A 24,958-nucleotide genomic window follows, 5' to 3' on the forward strand; every position below is an offset into this window, starting at 1 on the left:
TTTGGCAGCCAGTTTTTTCACTCCGCAGTTTATATACCAAAGATACGGTTATATAGGGGGGTTTAACAATCCAGAAAATAAAATTTGTAGCAAAGGGAATCGCCTCAAATGGGAAGAACACAGGTGTTCTGCTTTTATGGTGGTCTTCTTGGGACTTCTGGTGTTTCCTAGGAAAGATGGAAATATCGATATACGGATAGCTGTGGTCGTAAACACTTTGCTTACTCAGGCCAAAAGCACCCTCGCACCCATGATAGTAGCTGAAATCTTCCGCGCTCTCACCGCCTGCAAAGTTGGAGGAGATTTTTTGAGGGGTGCAACTTGTTGCTGCAGATGTGGATGATTGAACATCTATGTCATCGTCCTCAATTCATGAGTTATGGGTCGACAGAGAAAACCTTCATAGAGGAATTCTATACAAGGGTTGATGGGATCAGCTTGCCAAAAGAGGTCACAGAATGGGTATCACACCTCCGTTCCATCACTGCAAACCAAATAGAGTGGATGTTTGGATGGCTTCCTGTAGATGAAATCACATACATGCCAGCTACCGGGCCTTATTTCCTCTTGATGGGTCTTAGGAGTATCCAGCCTTATGCCCCATACCGGGTTTTGAGACAGCTGGGGAGATGCCAAATAATTCCAAAAGATGAAGATCTTAGTGCTCAAGTAGTCGAGATTGGTCCTGATGGTCAGTTTCATGAAGCGGCAATCCGCCAGATTTGGAGCGAGTGTCAATACTTGACGGCAAATACCTGTGTACGTGATCGATCTAAAGGTGAAGTTTTATCAGGGTACCTTTCTTGGTATAAAAGGGAAATTGAGATTGGAAGGTCGTCCAAAAGACCCCATCTTCAAGAATTTGTCGAGGTGTCACAAGCGCAATGGGATTGGTTGGCCAAAGAAAATGAATATAGGGATACCATAAGCAAGCTGGAGAAGCAAGTCAAGGACCTTAAATTCGAGAATGGTTTGCAAGCCACCGCAGATGAGGGTGAGAAGAAAAAGCTAGCCAAGGAAAATGAAGCCCTTCGAGCCCAGATTCGGGAAATGAAAATAGCAGCTGGAAATCCCGCCAGAAGTGCAAAAGATGAAAAGCTTATAAAGAACCTTAGGCAGAAGGTGAGTAAGTATAGTTTTTGACTTGAACAAGGCGGAGGGTGAATTAGCAAGGGCTCGAACAAAATTGGCTAAGAATGCGGAAGAACGAGAGCGCTTGGTTAAACAGTTAAAAGAAAAATATGATAATGAGGTTGTGGGGTTGAAGAAAAGGGTCACCATCTTTGAGAACAAAATGATCAAGAAAGCAAAAGACTTTAAGGCAGAAAGAGAACACTGTTATGCAACGATGAAACAGTTAGAAAGAGATCTCCAACAACTTCAAGAACAGAATCATATAGATGAACAAACTTTGGAAGCTAGGGCCCAACAGATTGGGTGTTTGTTTCAAGAAAAGGGCATCATAAGAGAAAGGTTCAGGAGGATCGCCGACTACATCATAATGAAATGCAGTAAATGTGAGGACATGACTAGATCCATGTTCTTCGCCACTGTGATGACCTTTGTCGTCCAGATAATGGAAGATCTTTACCATCTCCAAGGGGATTTGGCGCGTAGGCCCGTTGCGAGACCGAATGATGTCCTGCGGGGCCTAGGAGCAGTTAAGGCATTGGTGTATTCATGATTTTCGTTGGAGTCTGTTAGTCTATTTTCGAGTCTGTATTTTCATCTTTCTATTGGAGTCTGTGAGTCTATTTTCGAGTCTGTATTTTCTTTTTTTTAGAGTTTGTCAATTCCTTTTTCTTGAGTCTATTAGTTTTTATGATTAAAATTGGTAGGATAGGTCGTTGTAGTCAAAACATTTATTCTATGAAAAAATTCAAAAATCCCAAATGTTTTATTATTTACTTTTACACTTATCCCCCAGAACTACACTTGGTCTGATTCATGTGGGTCATGATACGTAGGCAATCTCCATAGGATTCGACCATGACCAAAAAAAAGAAAAAAGAAAAGAAAAAAGACAGGAAAAACAAAGAAAAAGAAGAAGAAAAGAAATGAGATAGAAAATAAGAAACCGTGGGGAGGAAACAATGGCAAACAAGAGAGAGAAATGAGAGAATAAAAACAAAGAGAAATCAAGCAGAGAAAGGCATGAGTGAAAAAAAAAGAATAAGAAGTTGCAAATGGAAATAAGGAAAAGTCGGGATGACGCAAGCAACCGATCAAATGTATAATAGAAATGGTTAACTGCCTAGGTGCATTACACTCCCCATATGTGCGGTGGCCTATCCGTTAAATGCCTTAACGCTAACGGATCCCCCTATTATGTTCCTTTTGATATCTTCATAGCAGAAAGGTGGTTGGTTTGTGGTTCCCGATGTAGTGACTCCTCTCCACAAACATAAAGTCAAAAGGCAATGGCAGACAATAATAGAATTGGGTAGGTTGATACCGGTGCCCGGAAGCAGTTGGTTGAACAGGACACTAGTTTGGCTGATGAGGTACGGATGTTAAGACAACACATGATGGACATGTATCAGGCCTGGGTGACTAGGAAGGCACCACCCCCACCACCACCTAGCTTCTTAGATGCTACCCTTACCCAAACTCCGGTCATAGTGCTAGATGATCCCCCGTACTCTCCCGATCCAGCCATTTATCACAGCTTTCCCAACCACCCTAGTATCTCCATCACTCTTCCTCCAATTACCTCTCCCCAAAATGTCCCTCCTGCCATATCCATTATTCCCAATAATGAATACTCACTCAAAGCTCATGATGCCCAATATTACCCCTCAAATGTTGCCCACAAGGTTCTTGATTCATACAAGAAGAGCCCTCGGGATGAGCTTCATGCTGAAAATGAAAAGGTTACAGGAAAAGAAGGGCGAGATGAGATATCTGGGAAGCTGAAAAGCATGGAACAGTCTTTAAAAAACATACAAGGGACGGGAGACCAGGTTATCATGTCTTACAAAGAGTTATGTATGTTCCCTGACGTTCGCCTACCTGCGGGGTTTAAATTGCCAAAGTTTAACTTGTATGATGGGGGTGAAGATCCGATAGTCCATCTGAGGGGTTATTGCAGTAAAATGCAAAGTGTTGGCGAGAAAGATGATTTGTTGATGGCATATTTCAGTAAGAGCTTGACAGGGCCAGCTTTGGAATGGCATAATCGTCAAGATGTCGGTAAGTGGCATACACTGGGCAACATGGCTCAAGATTTTGTGCGACACTTTCAGTACAATATAGACATTGTCCCAGACCGCTCCTCCTTATCTCAGATGGAAAAGTGTCACGACCCTAACCCCGAACCCGGTCGTGATGGCGCCTCTCTTGAAGACAAGGTCAGTCAGTCTAACCCAATTCATCTTTTAAGACAGTTAATTAACACAAATATAGATAATAATGCGGAAGTCCAGCCCGACCTTCAAATGTCCCCTCGTACCTCTTCCTTTGCCTTTGCTTGTTTCTACTGCTGCCCGTGCCTCTTGACTAATTATAATTCTTTGACTATTTGACCAGTTCACGTATCTCAACATGTGACTCGCATGTATAAATGCAATTTTTCCCAATACATACCTGGTGTCATTTCCACGCGTTTTTACTTTTCTTGCCTATTCTTGAATGGTCTACGAAATGCGACTTTGGTTGTCTTATTATAAAGTTACATTTTGGGATGAATTTGTTAATTCTCTGCTAGATCAAATCATTGTGAACCTTAATTCCCTATGGCAAGATTGAAGCACCTTTTCTCGACTATAGGTATATTTTAAAGAACAATTTACGCCAAAGAAAAACGAACACTTCTTTTCCATCTGAAGATTTGCCAATGGCAGACGCATGACAGCCAACTGAAGACATTTAAGGGCTCAACAATTCTTGCCTTAGCAACACAGCTTTAGAAAATTTAAATATAGCTTTCGATAAAGCGAAAGTTATTTTGTTTTTCTTTTATCCTCAGTCTCACAGTACAGAGAAGATACAAGGAGAGATGTCATGTTACTTAAACAAATTCTCGTGTTGTTCAATTATTTTACAGTTGTTTCAGCTATACCTTCAAAGAACCATAGTAAAGAAAAACTTAAGTTTTTACATCGTACAGATGGTGAAGTACAAGCTGCAATGTTCATATTATCATATAGTGCATGCCAATTCAATAACGTTCAAAAAAATATGTATCCTAGACAAAGTATTAACCTTAAATTAAAGTATGTATCCTAGTTTTATGTTCAGCAGAATTCCTTGAAATCCTTTCAACTATGGAGCCAATAAGTGAATGGCCAGCAGATAGCGGTATAATGTTAATGCACAGTAGAAGTGTTTCAGAGCCTGACATTGGAAGAACTCCAAGACAGGTGTCTTATCTTGTTTCTCTGTAAATATTACATTTGACTGGATCTATCTGATCTGGTTGGAAAAGATGAGTTTGTTATGTATTCGTAGGGATCACGTTGACTCGTCAAAGGAAGCAAGCTCAAGTAACACAGGAAGCAATGCATCAGGAGCTGGAGGGACATAACGCTTTCATCGCTTTAGCTTTGGTTCCCAACTTCTCCAGAAAACTGTTGGATTAGTCCTCAAACCTCAAGGCCGTCAGGTAGATTATTTATTTTTTTCCGCTATCATTTTCTAGACTGTGGTCCTCATAAAGTTTGATGTTGAGACTTGTTTCCATTTGTCTTGATTCCTTGTAGGCAAAATTGGGTGAAACGAATAAATTTTATTATGATGAAAAACTTAAAAGATGGTTAGAGGAAGGGGCTGAACTTCCTGCTGAGGAACCGACCCTTGCACCTCCACCACCAACCACTACAGTTTTCCAGAATGGAGCACCAGATTATAACTTGAAGAGTGTATTAAAAAGTGAAAGTTCTATATGCAACAATGGATTTCCGGAAATGAAGAGTCCAACTTCTGCTGATATAGTTCGGGAATCCCACCTCTTTCGCCTACCTCCAACCAATTCTCGGCTCGTAGTCATGTGGGTGTCCGGTCAAGGCAAGTGACATTGGCTTATTAATTATCTTTAGATGATATGTTTGAACCTTTGGTGGCTTAGGCACAACAGCCCTTGTTTGTTTTCTTGGTCTGATTCTGAAATAGGATGTTTAAATGTAAAGAATATACCTGATAAGCCCTATGCATCAAACTAACATTTTTAGTGTAAACTTCCTTCTTTTGGCAGGTACTTGACACATTCAACAAAGGTGGTAGTCATCCAACAAAACTTTTCCAGTCACCTTCTGTTCCTTCCACAAAGCCTGCTACTGCTGGCAATGCCAAGTTTTTGTTCCCACCCCAATCGTCCCCTGTTGAAGAGACGGGGAATAACACTACTTCCAATGAGCAAGAAACTTCATGTAATAGCGAGAATGATTCAGTCACTATTGTTAATCGATCGTTCCAGTTTCATGCATCAACATCGAGCGCGCCTATGCAAAGATGGACAACCTCTCAAACAAAGGAGCTGGCACTGGCTCTCAATCAGCTTACTCCTGGCGAACTGCATCATGGAGTGGAAGCTTTCCTGATGTTTACTCTCCTAATAAATCTGAAGTAAAACCACCGGGCAGTGGATTGAGTATACCTCCGTCATCATTCATGCCTAGTGATACTAATTCGATGCACTCAATGAATGGCGACAGTTTTGGCGGTGCAGGCCTGTGATGCACTAAGATGTACATACTAAGTTTTGCTCGTCTTCGTGGTATCAGATACTTGTTATAACACAAGGAAGGTGGCCTGAGATAACATTGTACAGTTGATTTGTTCATTTATTGAGGAAAGGAACTCTCATTTGATAAATATTTAATTAAAGGAACTGTAGTAAGTCAAGAAAATATATTACCTTTGTTTCTGATATTCAATGTATAAACGAATTGCTACACTGCGTCACAATAAGTGACCAATTTGTTTTTTCATTTTGGTTCAAAATAAGTGTCCAGTTATGTAATCAAGAAAGAATTCAATTAGTTTTTACAAAATAACCTCTATGTACATATCTCTAAAAAGTTTTCTTACTTCTCACATTAAATGTTTAATAGGGGTAGTTTAGTCATAGTAGATATTTTTGTATAGAATTTAGTATTTTCTTAATGGGCGTGCTAAAAGCAAATTGATCACTTCTTGTGAATCGGAGAGAGTAGCTTTCTAGTTGTCATATTAATTTCCTTTAACTTATGTGATGCCTTGAGAGTGTGGGTTAATGCTCTAAGACTGATTCGAAAGATTTTTGTGAGGGAAAAAGAAAAAATCACAAAGCTATTTTGAACTCAAAATTTATGTTACTATCTGTAATATCAAAATCAATACATATTACATGTATAAACTACTTGTACAAAGTTTACTATTGTATACTTTTTCTAATGTGTTATTTCTGATTCAAAACAGAGCAAGATTTTGAAACATCCCCTGTGTTTCTTGTAGCAACTGCCATGGCTGATAATGGCAATTCAATTCCTTCTCTCTGTCTCCCATTTCATTAAACAATTTTTTTCCAATCTCAAACGAGACAAAAGCATCAATAGCACCATATTCAACTTGTTCATAGCACAAATCCTCTGCATCCCACTTACTCAAAGTAACATCCTTTGGCTTTTCCATTACTTTCCCAACTACTGCTTTTGCCATTCTCTTCAAACCCATCTTTCCATACACATATTCTCCATAATACAACAATGCAAGTTGGTTCAAATCCACAGTATTCGCCACGAAAAGCCCGTGATCATACATCAACTTCTCAGCATCTCCTTCAACCCCGACACCAACGAATGTAAAATTAGGGTTACTCAGAAATTGTGCGAGGTATCCGGGCATGAAATCTTTGTGTAGGAGTTGAAAAAGAAGGCAACGTCGGCCTACACAAAGTTGGAGGAGAGCAACTGGTTGTTTGTCTTTTGGATTGAAATATGGGAGCCACTCGATATCAAGACCAATAAGGAGCTTGTGTAGTCTTCGCCTATGAATATGAATAGTCTGCAAAATCCAGTCATTAACCGCGACTGCATTCTTGGTTACAGTAACCTCTATTTGGTCATTGTAGAAAGAGACTCCGTACACTTCAGCCATTGAAAAACAACAATAAAACAGAGAACTTTTGTTACTATGGAGTATAACTTGTCGAATGGAATGGAATGGAATGAATAAGGGGATGTGTGTATACATATAAGAGAGTGAGTTTTCCTAATTAACGTCGGAGTAGAAATCGGAATAGGAAAGGGAAAGGAAAGTAACGTTTTGGAAGTTTCCAAAAAAAAAAATCCTAATTCTTGATGAATTTGGTTTGCGACAAGAATTAAATAATTAGTTTCCTAATTATTTCATTAAACTTAAAACCCCGATTGTTGAATAGATGTCAAATCGAGGGGAATCTTTGGCGCAAACTAGAATTTTGCCCTATTCCATGAGTAGTATTAAATATTGGGTTTAAGGGTGTGTTTGGAAAATGTTTTTCAATTTTTTCATGTTTGGTAGGCTTAAATTTTTTGGAAAATATTTTTTTTATGAACTCATTTTTCCTTATCAAGAGAAGGGAAAACATTTTCCAAAACTTTTTCTCAACCTTCCCCACCCTCACCAACTCACACCACCCTCTCTCTCCAAAAAAGGCTTTTTATTTCAATTTCAGTTTTTCTGTTACCACCCACTCTACTACCCCTCTATCCCACCCTACTATCTCCCTACCCCACTTTTTGAACCATCGAGTCTTTGAACGCAAGTTGCGCCCGAAGCCATTAGGCCGAGGGCACGTCTGTCTGGGCGTCACGCATCGCGTCGCCCCCGCACACCACGCCCATTCTCATAGTCGCGGTGGTGTCGTGGGACGGATATTGGCCTCCCGTGTACCTCGAGCGTGCGGTTGGCCTAAATGCGAGTCCACGGCGACAGACGTCACGACAACTGCCCCCCACCAGTCTTCCCCCCCCCTCCGGGAAAAAAATATTTTTTAAATATATTTTTCAGTTTTAATTTTTTATTTATCGGTTTACAGATTCAAAATTTTACAAGTTCCAAAGTTATGAGTTTGGAGGTTTATGTGTTTGGAATTTTACGGGTTTAGAAATTATAAAGTTTATAGGTTCGAAATGCCGCGGTTTTGAAAGTTTAACGGTTCGAAAGTTTATGAAATTTGTGGGTTCGGAAGGTTGTTGGTTTGCAAGTTTATGGCTTCATGTTTATTATATCTAAATTATTTATGTATACTCTTGAAAAGTTATTTTCCTTAATTTACTTACCAAACATCAGAAAATGAATAAGATTACTACTTATTTTCCAAGAAAATATTTTCGTGGAAAAATATTTTCCGTTATACCAAACATACCCTAAGTTTATACACCTTTTTCATTATCATGCTACTTTAGAACTAACTATATGTTAGCTATTAGGTGTTGAGCTGTAGTATGAAAATGATTAAAGTTACTTGTACTGTCAGCATAAAATTTTAATTTTTACCTTATGTAGTTTAATCTATTATAACAAGTTAGTTACTCTCCATTTCAAGTTAGATGATGTATTTTTCTTTTTAATTTGTTCCAAAATAAATGATACATTCTTAAATTTGAAAATAATTCAACTTTAAACTCTTTATTTTACCCATTTTATCTTTAATGAGAAGCTTTTATAATCACACAAATGTTATGGCCCCACAAAACTTTTATCACTTAAGCTTTAAGACCAAAAGTTTCAAAAGTCTTCTTTTATTTCTTAAATCATGTGCCAAAGTCAAACTACCTCATCTAATTTGAAACGGATGAAATACTATTTTTCTTAAATTAACAATTAGGTTTTATGTGATGACACCATTAATGATTATACTGGGATGAATAAGACCTTAAGCCGAGGTCTCGAATTCGAGCCGAGGAGTTGAAAAAAATCTTGGTAAAGAACCTTTCTCCCTATAATGGTCCCTATCCACGTGGGAAATATTGAAAAAAAAAAAAATTCATGCAATGATAGTGGATAGGTGGTTGTACTATCATGTAAGGTTTAATAGGCAACTCTTCCTAACAAGCTTAATATGGAAGGTTAAAAGTAAGTACTACTAACAGAGTTCTCCCTTCGGTTCACTTTAAGTGATTTTTTGGTTGTTTTTGCATATATTAAGGAATTCACCTTTTAGTATTAATAATAATGTAATTGACAATATTAATTTTAGTTTGTTCATTGGAAATACAACAAATACTCCTAGGTTCTTTACTCTTTAGAAGAAGAAAAAAAAGTTAATTCTTTCTTGATATTTGAAAAAATCAAATATTGTAAACCACAAAAAGGCCAAAAAAATCAACTAAAGTGCACGGGGAGTAACATATTATAGCCTATTGTAATATTGATCATATTATTTGTGTTAGGAATTAAATTGGGCGACTTATTAAAACCATTATTAGTGGTTGATGGTTGATATTACCCGGTTCCCTAAGTGACATTTCAGTGACCAAGGAGGTGATTAATTATTAAAGTGTCATGAGTTAAATCCAGTGTTATTCAATTCAGCCATGCATATATAATCATAGGACGATTCCTTATCAGTGTCCCCTAGAATACTACTCCATCCTTCCCTTTGATCTTACCTCTTCTTTCTTAATATTGTTGGTTCAAAAATGGCACGTAAGGCTTCAAGAATCATATCTCAGAACAAGCAACCCATTGGTAAGAGGCTGAAATCGGAGTCTGAACTTGTAGCGCAGTTACAAGAGGCTGTCAAGCCGCTCCAACTTCTCAACATGATCGACACGACCGAATTCACACCCATTGCTTTGAACACCTTGGGACTGACAGTTAAAGGCTACATTAGTCGGACGTGGGTGTTGTTGAGCATTTCTTCAGACCCCATAGTGCTGAAGGAGATTGCTCTGGCTGCTGCCCGAGCCGGTGTATATGATCTCTCTGTGCCTGCAGATCGTGCCGGATGGAAGTTAAGCCCAGTCGGTTCGTTTGAACTCAATACTTTTGTACTTTAATTTGATAATGTAATATATTTCAATTTTTTCAGGTTGCTAATTCTATTTTTAAGGACAGTTATTATTTGTAGACATCTTATATATATCCTATTTCTAGTTCTAGAGTTATGTGAAATTATGCAAAACAACTTAAAATCTTGGATTCGGTTATGCAGACGTTCTTCAGATTTCTGACTGGATGAAATCACCTGATGGAAGTAACTACATGCGGCTAATCTACAAGAGGCGGAAGCTAGAGAAGAAGGTGCGATCAGAGATGTATAACAAGGAAGCTGCACTACTTCAGGTCAGTGCCAACTTGACTCCATGCAAGTAAATAATTTGAAGTACACTTTTTTTTTTATTCTTTGTCACATATTTTGTTACAACTTTCACGTCTATTTGAATCTTATCAAATTTATTTAAAGCTTCTTATTAAGGTTTGACTTTAGGCAGCCTATTCTATTGAGCCACACCTGGGTCAGCTCCTCTCGATACAACTCCAAGAATATAGAGCTGAGGTGAAGAAGATAAGGAGTGACTACGACAAGAAGATACAGCGCTTACACCGTGAGATTCAAAGGATAGAATCTCTCAAGGCCCGTGAATTTTTGAAAGAAAATTGAACCTTTATTAAGATCTATATATGTCAAATATCTTTTGTATAATGTCTTTGCCTATTGTATTTTTATTTAAGTTTATTGTTCCAACTTCTGTTATTGTCCCTTTGAACTTGGAAGCATCTTTTACTTGACTATGGTTTTTCGAGATTTATTATAATCGTTAGATATAGTCAGTCCAGATGACCTGGATCAATAAATTCAGATTGGGGATGTTGCTATTATTAAAACTAGTACTCCTTCCACCCCTCATTAATTAATTACTGCTCATTTCGGTCCACAATAAATGACCAATTTGTTTTTTTATTTTCGTCCAAAATAAATGTTCATTTATATAATTACCCTTATGTACATATTCTTAAAAAGTTTTCTTACTCCTCACATTAAATATTTAATTAAGTGTAGTTTCATCATACTAGGTATTTTTGTATAAAATTTAGTATTTTCTTAATGGGCGTGCCAAAAGCAAATTGGTCACTTATTGTGGATTGGAGGGAGTAACTAATACTCGTATGATGAACACAGTTATTAAGGTAAGTTTTGAGTTTAATTTGAATTGGTAGTCAAATAGTTGAAATGAAGTTTAGGGATAGGAGTGAAGACAATTAATTATTTTTTCGGTCATTGATAGTTTTAAACTGAGAATGTGAATGGTCATCCTTTTCTAGTGATCTAAATCGATCTGAAGTAGTTATTAGTAAAAGGGAATTAATTAAGAGTGATAAACCCAAAGAGCTAGTTAAACCCAGTCATTCTTCAATAAATAGGCTCGTTTTTTGGGTTCTTGAAAGGACTTTTTCGGTCAACTTTCCAAATCTCCGTATCCAAAAAAGTTTTACTTCCTCAGTTCACTGGCACATTTTAACTTTTTACGCCCCTTAAGAAATAATAAATGAAATGCATGATTTACCATGATACACATTAATTGATGCATATTTTATTGGATTTGAGAAAATGATTTGAAATGAGTAATAAATACGGTGGGTATAACAGGAATTTTTTTTTTTGTTTTCTCTTGATATGCGTAAAGTGTCAAGTAAAAATGAAAATCTATTTTTAGTATATATGTCAAGTAAAAATGTACGGAGGGAGTACATATTTATCTATAATCGTTATTCGACAAAAAGCCTAACTCCAACTTCAAAAGTAAGATATGATTAATGTGTGCTTCTGTTCTGCCCTTCATTGTTTCTTCACCTTATTGTGTAGCTATCGATGTCACCTTAATAGAAGCTAAAGGTAATGTAGTTCTCGGTTTTATTCTTTTGATTTTTCCCTTTGAATAACAAATCTGTATAGTCCTCTATTTTCATAATGTAGTGGCAGAGGACCTTCTTGCTGCAACGAACGCAAAATGTTGTCAAACTTTACTTCCTGATATATTTACCAACCTTCCTTAGAATGTAATTGAAAAAATTGTTGTGTGTATGCCTTCTAAAGATGTTGTGTGCACAATCATCTCATCGAAAAATGAAAGTATAACTGGTGTAGACTTCTAGAGTAACGCTTAATAGAGTTGTTTGGACAACTAAAAATAAGTTAAAAGAAACACGTGGACACACTGGAAATTACAGAAAGTATATAGTATATGTATGTATGTATGTTTGTGTGTGTTTGTATACATGATTATGTTCAAGAAAGTGTTGGGAATATTATAAGTAAATAGGTGCTATTACAGCATCCATTACTCGTTTGTGACTATGAATGCAGACTTAGTTTATATATAAGGAAATTTTCTCGTTAGAGTCGAAAATAACCTATGCCATTGAGTTTGACATGTATACACATCTACAATTTTACATATCAATATGTATTAACCTGTTATAACATATAACTTGTCACACTTTTCGAGCTCTAATCCCACTTTTTATGGAGTTAATTTAATTACTTGATTAATTCTAGTAATGTATAGAAATGAAACTCGAGATATGCACTTTTGGTTTCGCTAAGAGGGGTACAATTCTTGCTTTAGCCCATCACAGCTTCAGAAAATCAAGCAAAGCTGTTGCTGAAGCGAAAAATCTTTTCTTTTCCTTGAAGATACAAACATAGATGTCGTGTTGTTCCAATTATTATACAGCTGTTTCAACTATACCTTTTAAGAACCATAGAAACAAAAACGTTTTTACATCATACAGATTGGAGATATATGCTAGTTCAAAAATGTTCATAGATATTCCAATAAATCTTCTTGCTTCTGCAAATCCCATATCACTACCTTTCCATCAAGTCCTGAAAAGTTATCGAGGATTGACATGAATCTCCGAATAACAGAAAAGTGATTGCTTTAGAATGAAGTTTTATGTTAATGCAAACTAACCTGAAGTGCTGAAACGGGTGACACTAGATTTTCTCTGTTTTGCAAGTGGTAATATGCAACTGGAATTCCCAAGATGAAAAAGAAAAAAAAGTGTTGATGTAAGATTTGATCCTGAACACTATTAAAGGCGGAAATGGAAGACATGAAAGAATGTGATCATGTTGAAATATTACTTGATACAGTTGTCATGAGCGCCTCTTGACTGCTCAACATTGTTGTTGGCTGAATACTTTGATTGACCATAGAATTTCCCAAAAGCTTCGGAAAACTGTGAAATAAATGGAGACAATAGACAAATAAAGAGCGATGATAAAACTGGTCAACAAGGAAATCTCAGTACCAAATACACTAGGCCTAGGTTATGAGGTCACGGAATAGCTGTATAAGTGCACTGCTCTAGCCCGTCAATGAAGTTTGAAGGCAGATAATTTCAGGACTAGCTAGTTCTTGGGATAAGTACCTGTGATCCATATTTAGCACTTGACGACGCTGCTTTCCGCTCATCAAGGAATCTCAAGAAACTCCTGAAGCATAAAAAACAAATTTAGTTAATACCTCCTCAATAGTAAAAGTAGATTGAAAATTTCACAACAGTTCACCTCTAGAGGCACTAGACAACAGAGTTTACTTTTACTAATATTGGCATAGGTATTTCATGTAGATCCTTCAAAATAAAATAAAAACTTGCTGAAAGTTGGATAAACCCATGTTGGATATTTATCCATACCCGTGTTGGATACATATCCATACCTGAGTCCATCAAACATGAAGAAACGGATGTATTTTGAGGCTCATAGGAACAGTAACGAGTCACACCACTCTAAACAGTTATCAATAGAGGCACTAAAGCAAACCCCCCCACCCCCCGGGAAAAAAAAGAAAAAGGAAAACAAGAAATAATTGAGACAAGTAAAGGAAGCCAGCCTTGCAAGTTCCAGATATTCAACATACCAGAGTCCACTTTCATCTGCCACAAATACCATCGGGTTGCAATCAAATCCCACACCAACAACCATCCTTTCAGAAAGAAACGATACCTGCAAGAGAAGTCTTGATTAAACAACAAATATTAAGATCTGAAAAAGACAAAGCAAAAAATGAGACAGGATTCTGACCCACATCACGAAGAGGCAAATCGCGGATTGCTACACTTTGTGCTGCAGCAGAGGGACCAACTTCATCAACAAAGTATATCATTGAGTTATGACCTGAGAGATCATCCAATACCCAACATCTAAGCTGCATTAGTATATTACATGGAAAATTTTGGGAACTTAGTCTAAAACCAAGTAAAATAAAAATAGAACAGTTGAGCAAACAACACAGCAAGCGACTGCAACCAAAAATAATGAGATAGTTGAAGCAGCGTCAAATCTGATCCAAAAACAACGCATAAGCCAAAGAAGCAAAGAAAGGAATATCTGACCTACATATGATAAGGTATTGCCACTTGGGGACCATCTGACACCAAAAGCCCAGCAAAAGCAGAGATCAAGCTGGACAATTTGCTGCATTCATATGAATAAAGGATATCTTTCTATGAACATATAATGAAAATAGGACATAGGAATGTCATCTAGATTTTAAAAAAAACATTAGTGTTTTCTGATGTCTGTCAGCCAATTCCTTAGAACATTGTCTTGCAAGACAACACAATTTTCCAAAAGAAGAAGCGATTATCCTCTATTAGTACCACATGTCACTGCCAAGCTTTGAGATAGCCAGTTAATAGGTGCTGCCGATCAACCGAATTGAATGAAATGTTACTGTATTAAAAACAGTTAAAAGCACAGAAAATACATGTTCTTGCAAGGGCTAGAGTAATATCAACACAGAAAGGGAGAAAGCACATCAAGAATATGAAAACAATAAGACTAGGATAGCTAAACAATTTGAATTCAAAGCTGCACATTTTAAACCATTTTCAAGCAACTTGAATAATATTTATCCAACAATGAGGCATGGGAAACTATTTTAACAATTTTATCTCCGACATTCGACTTGCCAAAACATCAGAATTGTATCTGGCTGGGAAAATTTGCACACGGACAGAAGAGTAGAATCATACAGCTTTTAAGGCTGGGATAGTTTAAAATCATAAATAGTTTTAAAAAGAGTTTAGATTGTGGAAGCTAGCTGCTTTTTTTATGTAGCCAGAAATTGGATCCATTCCATGCCCATGTAAGTGTGAGTATGTCTTATTCTTCTGCTCCTGGCATATAAAATATCTGACATTTCAGATGTAAGCCTTTGATTTCCACAGGAAAGTAAGTGAAGGTAAACTTCATTTTGCTTTCAGTACAAATCAACTTCAGTTGGCAAGAGAAAGAACTCTTATTCAGTCAACCACAACAGTTATGCGCTCCAGGCTTTAAGATCATAATTTACTTTCCCAATGAATAATTAAGTAGTATATTTATGAAGTTCTCTTCTATCTGACGGAGGGTATTTAAAACAAACTCATTAAGGGTAAGATATGAGCAACATATTTTTTGAACATAAATATAGAATTGGATAAGCAGGGTAATAAGATATAATTCAGACCTCTCCAAATTTGGTATCTGCAGAATTCCCCATTGCAGAGTCCCTGATCCATTGAGTGGGTAATTATAAGAAACCGTGTATACTGAAGAAAATCTTACTGAATGGAGAGAACAAATTTTGATAAACGTACTTTGCATCGACACCTTTAATGAATGTTGAAAATACTCTACATTTACCATCAGTGGATGTTGTTGCTAGGAGAATCTGCAGGAATATTTTACCAAAAGTTCAGTGAACAGACTAACTAACCCTTATAATTAAATAAAGCCACTGAACTTATAGTAGCAAGTGTATCAAACATTTAGTTAAACCATTATCTTGACGAAAAACATAAGATTTACCAAGATTTGGCAGTGGGCTGAAACAAACAAAGTTAGCTTTGTTATAGGGATAAATATGAATGGGCTGCATAAAGTATTAACAAAATGGATGATATATCACATATTCCGAAGTTTTATTAGGTGAGATCTATGACAGGTCAATAGGAGCTCAAAATACTCCTCGCATTAACATCAAGAGAGATTGGTGATAAGATAATATCTCCTATGTCAGCAGTCAGCGGGCCCTTAAACTTTTCTTTCAAGATCACATTTTCATTTTTATTTAATAAGCAACATTACCTTCTTCCAGTTGACTCTACGCTATAACTAGTCCTGACCCAGTATTGCTTCCACTGATTTAAGGAAACAAAAGGGAAAAAACAAAGAGGAACCAGACCATCAACTCTGAGGCATTTCTTTAAGTTAAGCTTGAAATGCATCATTCCAGCATCTACGGCAGCTTTCAACTTCTAATACTACTAAAAGAGAAAGAGATATATGGGGATTTCCGTGAGGATTGCAAGGTTACTTAAGCTTGTGTAAATAAATTCATGGCAACTGGTCAGCAATTTTAGTGGAATACTCAAAGTGACAGAGCTGCAAGCTGAGAGAAAGAATAGTCCTCACATCCTTCGTTGAAAATATTTTGCAAATAAGAATGCAACTATTAAAATGAATGTCAGGGTATTCTTTTGCTGCTACATGATGCAATATAATATATAGAGAAACAGACGCACATTATTCGGATGCCAAGCAATACTTGTTACCGATGAATCATGCCTTTTCCTGATTAGCTTACTCACCCACCTGTGAAAAAATAAAGATAAATTAGACATGTTCCTGTAAAAAGTAATTGTTACTCCACAAGTAATGACTAGTATAAGTGTTAGCTTGTGTGTAAAGCAAGATTTCAGTATATCTTTCACCTCAGAGATTAGTCATAGAGGTTTTCTTTGTTCATCTTTAGCCATAAAGTTTGCCTTGTATACACCTATGGATTGACAGCATACCAAACTCACATATAACATTGTCCTATGCATGAACCACATAACATACACCATCAAACTAGGAGTGGGGCTTTTTTGTTCATCATACCTATGGATTGACAGAATACTAAATTCATAGATAACAATGTCCTATGCAGGAACCAGATAAACTACATCAACAAACTAAGAGTGAAATACCAGCCTAAAAAGGTAAGATTTCAGTAATGCTACGGTATGAACAACTTCAATAGAAATCCATTCTACAGTTTACTGAATGCGAATGATGAAACTCATGCATCTAACTAATGTGACCCCAATTCTAAGACATATGGTAGCATTTACACATACGAAACCATCTGTGCATGTCATTCTTTCTCCACCACATTTGCTAATTTAACTTGTTCAACTATCAGACGGAGAAGTAATATTACCAGTTATTTTCTTGCTCATAGTAGCATATACAAACAGTTTTAGCCCCACTTCCAACAGCAAACTTGTTTTCTGCAAGAAAAATTTAATAACCTAATTTAAAAAACTGAAGCAAGTTTATGGTTTCATGTCAGAAACATGCTAGTGCTAGAAGATTAAAAATGAGCCCAGTTGGACATCGTCTGTGACTCTCTAATAAAAGTTTTTAAACCATGTACACTTCGAACATAAAATAAGAAGAATATTGATGACTGAGTTTTGTAAAGTTGGAAATTCAGACATAGAATCAGTGACCCAGAAATGAGGGGGGGAAAAGAACATGTAAAAAGAGGTTAAGCCATATACGTGAAGCCATTTTGACATAGAACAGCTTGCAGAAGAGGGGTCTACGAACTTCTAACTGATGTCGTATGTGCGAAAGAGACACAGAAGACACAAAACCATCTTTTTATGTACGGATAACCGGCTTCTCAATTGTGGAATATGTTCCTAGGCATCTATGAGGTAATGTGAGTAATTACCAGGACAATGAAGGATGTATTGCTTGGCTGGAGGAGAAGAGGGTTGAACAAAAGCAAAAGGAGGATATCAGATACCATACCAGCATGTATTTGGTGGTTTTTGTGGAAAGAAAGAACTCTAAGATGCTTTTAAAGGGAAAAGGAAGTTATTCAAGAACACAAAAATAGAGTTGACTTCCAATAATGTTAACTAGTTGTTTTAAGCTAGAAAAGATGTTAGAATTTAATAATGTTTTGCAAGAGCAGTCTCTGATCATGGATTGTATATTCAGACTTTTGAAATCAGATGCACTGTCTTACTGCAAATTTTAATAGAATTTATTTACTTCATCAAAACAAAAAAAGAAGAGCATACAGAAAGACACTTTTGATTTAAGACGGAGTTGAATACCTTTTGGACTCCACTGCACACAAAGTGCTGCACGATTTAGCCTGAGAATGACCAGAGTAGGTACCCACCCTGACGCTTCTTGGTTCCAAACATATCTACAGAGAATATTATTCTCCTCAGCACATCAATTCATACTAGATAACCCACACTGTGCAATCATGGAACAAGCACACGCGAGCACACATTCTCTCTCTCTCACGCGCTCCCCTTTCATCCTCTTTGTTTTTCCCGCACTCCGTCCATATTACCTTAATCTTTTTCAAGTCAAACTTAACCATTGTACACACACTAAAGAGAATCAAGATTAAAGAAAATACGGAAAAGGGTCAAAATTACCCTCGAACTATCGAAAATAGCTCAATTATATCCTTAGTTTGTGTTTGGTACCAAATATGTCCTTGCCGTCTAAAAATTGGACCATTATTGCCCTAAAAACTAACGGTTGCCACACGAAGTCATGTGGACAATAAAATTCTATCCCCAGCAGACGGTCCTCCATCTTGACAAAAGCCCCCAAGGATAAATTTATTTCTCCATTTTCATTCATTGACTCATCAAAGTGTTGCTCCTTCCCAAATAATTAAAGCTACACCAATCTTATTATGAGAAATTTAGTTGGGCTATTCTTAAGATTCACAAATCTGTAAAAAAAAATCAATATGTTGTGCAAGAAATAAAATACCAACTTTTATCACTTAAAATCAGAAATCTTATCACCAAAAAAAGGAAAAAAAAGAGATCTAAACATCACAAAAATGGTGGAGAACAGCAAAAGCTGCATATTGCAGTACCCATGGCTAGCTATCCAAGCTCATAGCTCAATAAGGTCACAAATTAGTTGCAGAGATATATCCTTTTAAAAACAACTCTCATAAAAAACTCGAAAACCATTAGAAAGAGATCATCTTCTAAAATACTCTACCCACCCTTCCACTTCCAGCCTTCATCAACAAAAAAGAAAAGAAGACCAGCAAATAAGACCTAGACACAAAACCTCATAAAAACATACAATTTTTAAACACCGCCTAATCCTTCCCCTCCTCACTGGCCTAGCTAGCAGGCCACCTGAAGTGCTTCACTGCGCCTTCATGGGAAATGCAGCAACCCCTCGCAGAAAATGGGTTCTTGCGGGTGGAGAAGGGTTTTTTTTTTTTGCCATGTTGTACTGGCATGTCAACATGATTATAATATTTAAATAAGTCTAAAAGCTCATGTGGCAGCCGTTAGTTTTTAGGGCAATAATGGTCCAATTTTTAGACGACAAGGACATATTTGGTACCAAAAACAAACTGAGGGTATATTATAGCTATTTTCGATAGTTCGAGGACAATTTTTGACCCTTTTCCGAAGAAAATATATTACAGAATAATCTGACTACAAATGTGTCATACCAAACAAAACCAACTCTGTAGCTTTGTTAACTATATCGTTTTGCACAGGAAATATATTAATGCTCTACTAGGAAAAGCAAAAGAAAGATATTATAGCCCCATTTGGTGAAGTGGCTTCTATAGAATCACCTTAAAAAAGAAAAGCCCTGGTTTTAACCTTCACAAATATTAATACGAACAATGGATTACTGCCACCAAACAAGTGAAGGATGTTACTGAATACGGGTAGTTTGAAGTACTTATCAGGCTTAAAGTTCCTTCTAATCAAAGAGCCTCACTGTGGTCAGATTTTGTTGTTGTTGTTGTTTTTTAAGAAGGTAACATGTATCAGTATATTAATGAATCTCCGTTTTGTGCTGGAAGCCAAAAATAAAGTTTACAAAAACCTTCAAGGCTCAATATTACAATCCTTGCTCTTCTTACAACACTGTGGTCAGATTTAACAAATTACAAAAAGAAAAAAGGAAAAAAACAAGGGAAAAGCTCCTTGCAGAACAAAAAAGCCACAATGTAAAATGAAAAACTTACAGCTACCACCTATTTAATGATATCAAACTCTAAAAACTCAAAGGTGGATAGTCACTTACGAATTACGATCATGAGAAACAGTAACTATTTTATTGGATCTTGAACTCCAATCTATACCAGACACAATTTGGTCATGCTGCAGCATCAAAAACCATAAGAATCAAATAAAGGAAAACGTTTAAGCAAAATGGAACGAGAATAAAACATAACACTGAGATATGATTGTGGAAGATGAATAATGGATAAACAAAAAAATAAGGGAGTGGACACAGATTACCAAATTATATAGAGTTTTTCTCTTCCTTAAATTTCAAGTTTTTAATCGTGGTCATTTAAAAAAAATTACCAAATAACATGAAAGAAAAGTTCTACAAAATTTTCAACAGCACAGCTACAGACCTTAGACAATAAAATTGAAGGAGAGCAACAGATTTTATTACTGTCGTAAAATAGCTCCCTTATCCAAATATTTAACCACTAATCCTTATGGGGGAAGGGGGTTGTGTACAGGGAAGAGCACCCAAGCTCTAACAAAATACAAGGTTATAGGCAGTAAAACACCAGACACCACCGATTTTTTGACCTTTGAAAAAGTTAATAACATGAAGCAATGATATAAAGACTAAATTTACCTTTTGAAGAACATGGACCTTCTCCCACTTGTCCTCGGATAGTTTATATATATGTACTTCACTATTGTTAGGACAAAGCGCAATCACTACAAAAACAAGTTATACAGGTATTAGCAACTCTTCCTCCTTCCTAAGAATAAGAATACACGGAAAAAACCTCTACATTACCACACAAAGCATAATTTGTACACATTAAAGCACCACTCCCACATGCAGTTTCAGAATTTTAAAATATTGGGTACCTAAATCACTGCACTCAAACTACTCCTCCGTGGCAATACGTGCAAACTTAGCATAAATACATATTTCTCATTATAATTTCATTCTATATGTTATAAATATAGTTGGAATGGAAAGCAATGGGTGCAAACAACGATTGTCAATTGCCAAACCTTGCATTCCATGACCCAGTGGCGGAGCTAGAAATTTATACAAGGGGATTAATAAGATATTATAATGTTACAATTGGGATTTGAACCTTACACTAAAGTAATTTTTTAACCCTCTTTGCCACTAGATTGGAATCTTCCCTTATGTCAAGAGGATATACATATAACCGAAAAAATCATTTTGTTCTCACCGTCAAAAAAAAAAATTAACATTCTCAAAAAAATTCGTTTTTATTCTATTGATGCATTATATTTTTAAGACGAATGGGATTCAGTTGAACCCTTGGCTCTACATAGCTCCGCCTTCCATGACCATTGTGATGGAGCAAAATCACTAGAAAAAGGTAAAAATGAACTCATCCTACTCAAAAGTAAATAAAAGAAAAACCCTCAGGGGTTGGCCTGGTGGCAATTGACTTGAGCCTTGGGGTTTGCTACCTTTCAAGGTCTCAAGTTCGAAACTCACTGGGTGCAAACAATTTGTGAGGGCTATCGGACTGGGTAAAACCTGAATTAACCGTGGTGCACTTGCGGGAACTCCTTGCCGAGGGCCTGTGCACCCAAGGGATTAGTCGGGGCTCAAAGAGACTCGGACACCCGGTGCAAATCAAAAAAAAAAAAAAAGGAAAGAAGATGACATGATTGTGCTACCCGCTTGAACATAGGCAAAAAAACATGAATTTTTTGCTGTAAGAATCCGTGTTTCTAAAGGAATACAACTCTATAGATGAAACACCCCCAGAGCAATATGCCTCTGCATAAAAATTCAATTTTTGTTGCCATATGATAATTATTCATTCGAATAGCAATAATCCTAATCGAGTTTAAGTTCTATGCTCTGACAATGCAAAAATTCCTCATGCAATTGCTTAAAAAGTAATTGCAATAACTCTATTTAATAACATTTGATTGGTACAGGGGCGACCCGTCCATAAAGCAGATAAAGCAACTGCTTTGGGCTCCACATTTGTGGAAAACCCGTTTTTTTTACACCTAATATATAAATTTAGAAAAAAGTTTGATTTCATTACTTAAGAAATATAGAGACGAAGGATTTGCAACTGTTTTGATTTCTGCCAAGGAAAATTGCATTTGAAATTAATATTGAACCCGAATTTCATAAGAAACGTGTAACATATAGGAAGAAACAATTTGAGGAGAATGTTAATAGTGAAATCTCAAAATCTCTCGAAGAATCCTTTAGAGTTAATTAATTTTTATACATACTCCCTCTTTTTCATAATAAATGACTTTTAAATCTTTGTTGTGCCCCTTAAGAAAAAGAAAATACTGACTCCTAGAACAAAAATGTATTTTGACTAAATTATCCTTAATTAAAACTTCTATGTTGTTAACTTGACACATTGAGATATGTAAATAAGGGCAAATTTTGGAAAAATAAAGTTAATTCCTTCTCAATTATATAAAAGGACACTTATTATTTACCAAAATAAAAGCCAAAAAAGTTACTTATTATGGACAGGAGATAGTAGTAGACAAGGTTATTTTTTCACTTTAAAATAGATTTGAACAATTAGAGGCATATGAAAATATTTTTGATTTTCTATTTAGCGGTAAAAACTGAGATCACTAGATGATGGAAATTTGAAAAAATATTGCCTTCATCTTGAATGATCCTTAAAGCATAATAATTAACCCGATATTGATAGTTTAGATTTATTTTTTAAATTAAAAATATTAAAGAAAATAGTACAATTAGAAGATAATAGTTTAATTGATATACTCAATCAAATAAAAAGATTTGATTATTTTCCAAATGCCTATATTACGTATAGAATAATGTTAATAACTCCTATTATCTTTGCTTCAGCGAAAAAAAGTATTTCAAAATTAAAATTGATAAGACCTTACCTAAGATCAACAATGTCCCAAAGATGTTAAATGAATTAGCTATATTGTCAACTGAGAAAGACTTATTAGGAGAAATTGATTATAAAAAATTAATAATAACTTTGCATCAAAAAAAGTTAGAAAAATAGACTTCAAATAAAAATAAAATCTTTTTTATTAATAAAAAAGTTAGGCCTCTCGTAAAATTTGGCTATTCGGCCACGAAATTGGTCGGGCCGTCCCTGGATTGGTAACCTAGAATAAATTGTAGTAACAAGCTACAACAGGTAACAAGTTAATTTACTGGTGTAAAAAATTCATCATATAGTCAGTATATATAACTTAAATACTAATCTTGTTATAAAAAAATATTAAAATGATGGCTAAAATAGATGAGGAATTGATGGGAGAAAAGGAGAAGAGAGTACTGGAGAGGTCGGGACTCCAAGCATGGCAAGTAATGCACTGAGCAAACTTATGTATTGAAGTTGCTGCCATTGATTAATTTGCCTAAAAAAGAAGGAAAAAAATAATGGATCAACAAAAAATTGATTTTCAGTGAAAATGGAAGATCTGAGGGAAAAAAGGGTGAACTACAGAAGGATCTGTACCTGCAAAACTGAGATCTACAAATGCCAAACGCGATTGGTAAATTTGTAGTGTATTTTTGAAGAATCCAAAATGCTTCAATCAGACGGAAAAGAAGAAGAAAACAGTGGGATCGGTATTTACACTGAAGTTATAAAATCAGCTTCGTGTTGAAAAATAAAATAAAATAAAATCAATTTCGCTAACTTTTGGGCTCGGATGGTGGCCAGGAGCCAAAGTGCAGAAATAGCCAAATTCAATTTTCAGGACCCATATTTAAGGCATGGCCGATATTTATCAATTATTGTAAATTTAGCCACTTTAGAATTAACTTCAGATATACGCGACTTGAGAAAAATCGCGTATGAAGTTATAAATTTTATCTGAAATTCGGCATAGCTTGTGCAGGCAAACTTCAGACATGCATGACTGAATTTTGGCCTGCCAAAGCTAAACTTCAGATATTTTGACTAACTTCAAACATATTGTGTGTTGGAAAACAGACATGAATTCATAATACCAATACTCAAATCTCCACAATCAATTAATGCATCCCAAAATAGTTAGAAAATGCTAAAATCTCTATAATAAAAATGGAAAGACTTACTAGAAGAATAAAAACATGTAATTAACAGTATGAAACTATCAACGAGGTAATTGCTCAAAATGATATAAACAAATAAACTTTAGTGATGAAAATGATGCGCCTAAATTACACAATAAGGAGAAGTTATTGGAAAATAAAAGGCTTAACTTTCTGAAAAGTCAGAGAGAATTTAAAGGTAATATCTACTAAGAGCCAATAATGGATATCTCAAACTCCAAACGATGGCATATAATGCATTCAAGTACGTATCCAAAATTTAGAAGCCAAGATTGAAAAAAAAAAGGGAGAGGAGTATAAGAAGAGGAATATACAGACAAAATGAACTTTGTCTAAAATTTGTCAAAATTGACTACGAGTTAAATAATTTGAAAAAACTGAATATAACTTAAATAACAGGCTGAAAACTGACTACTTATACAATTCCTACGTTTCACAAATTCTTGGGCCCTATTGGTAGCCCCATGTGTAGAAGCCCACAATTAGTTTAGTGCTTAGATTGGGGAGAAAGCCATCGTTTAAAACATAGTCAGTGTTTATAAAGTATTTAAAACATAGTAAATTTTTGATTGAGCGGCATTTAACCATTTCTTCTCCCCGCTAAAACTTCTTCTTCTTCTTTTTTTCCCTTGAAAATTCTTGTTGAATTATGGTTCAGCAAGAGCACAAAAAGAAGAAAAAATTTAATGATTTGTATATCTTTTTTACCCATAAACTAGACAGCAAAAAATGGTGAAATTAGATACACTATTTTCAAGGCAATCTGCTTTAAAAGGGCGTAAGAATATATTTCAGTTTTTTTTTTTTTTTTTTTGTGTTGATGGTATCCAACTAATCAAGGGAAAGAATATACATTAAAGTTAAAAGGTGAAGTAGGTGTAGGATAAGTTGTATATTATTTTG

The 24,958-nt window shown here is 35.8% G+C and overlaps 2 protein-coding genes across 3 annotated transcripts; both read right to left on the minus strand.

Annotated features, from left to right (window-relative positions):
• Positions 1–6,387: 6,387 nt before the first annotated feature.
• LOC104233446 (3'-5' exonuclease-like) lies at positions 6,388–7,074 on the minus strand. Its single transcript, XM_009786841.2, has one exon. The coding sequence runs from the start codon at positions 7,072–7,074 to the stop codon at positions 6,388–6,390; it is 687 nt and encodes a 228-aa protein (XP_009785143.1).
• A 5,496-nt stretch (positions 7,075–12,570) lies between these two features.
• Positions 12,571–23,604, minus strand: LOC104233447 (actin-related protein 2/3 complex subunit 1A-like). 2 transcript variants are annotated; one of them, XM_009786842.2, is made up of 16 exons: positions 23,475–23,604; positions 23,292–23,373; positions 20,624–20,709; positions 20,051–20,127; positions 18,073–18,167; positions 17,163–17,232; positions 16,483–16,552; positions 15,556–15,629; positions 15,426–15,468; positions 14,308–14,389; positions 14,001–14,089; positions 13,833–13,918; positions 13,342–13,405; positions 13,055–13,149; positions 12,882–12,940; positions 12,571–12,793 (listed from the first exon to the last, which is right to left on the minus strand). In XM_009786842.2, exons 2-16 carry the CDS (start codon positions 23,359–23,361, stop codon positions 12,729–12,731), a joined length of 1,125 nt encoding a protein of 374 aa, XP_009785144.1. In that variant the 5' UTR covers positions 23,362–23,373; positions 23,475–23,604; the 3' UTR covers positions 12,571–12,728. The 2 variants fall into 2 exon arrangements, with proteins under 2 accessions (XP_009785144.1, XP_009785145.1); XM_009786843.2 differs by having other exon boundaries at positions 14,308–14,377; positions 23,475–23,584.
• Positions 23,605–24,958: the final 1,354 nt, after the last annotated feature.

This window comes from Nicotiana sylvestris, chromosome 10, assembly GCF_000393655.2.
Source record: "Nicotiana sylvestris chromosome 10, ASM39365v2, whole genome shotgun sequence".
Taxonomy (NCBI): domain Eukaryota; kingdom Viridiplantae; phylum Streptophyta; class Magnoliopsida; order Solanales; family Solanaceae; genus Nicotiana; species Nicotiana sylvestris.

Excerpts from the sequence above, each read along its gene's own strand:
- LOC104233446 (XM_009786841.2), bottom strand. The coding sequence starts at position 7,074 with ATGGCTGAAGTGTACGGAGTCTCTTTCTACAATGACCAAATAGAGGTT.
- LOC104233447 (XM_009786842.2), bottom strand. The coding sequence starts at position 23,361 with ATGGCAGCAACTTCAATACATAAGTTTGCTCAGTGCATTACTTGCCAT. Across the intron at positions 13,919-14,000 it reads GCGATTTGCCTCTTCGTGAT|GTATCGTTTCTTTCTGAAAG; the intron begins GTGGGTCAGAAT and ends CTTCTCTTGCAG. Across the intron at positions 13,150-13,341 it reads GTGCTAAATATGGATCACAG|TTTTCCGAAGCTTTTGGGAA; the intron begins GTACTTATCCCA and ends TTTATTTCACAG.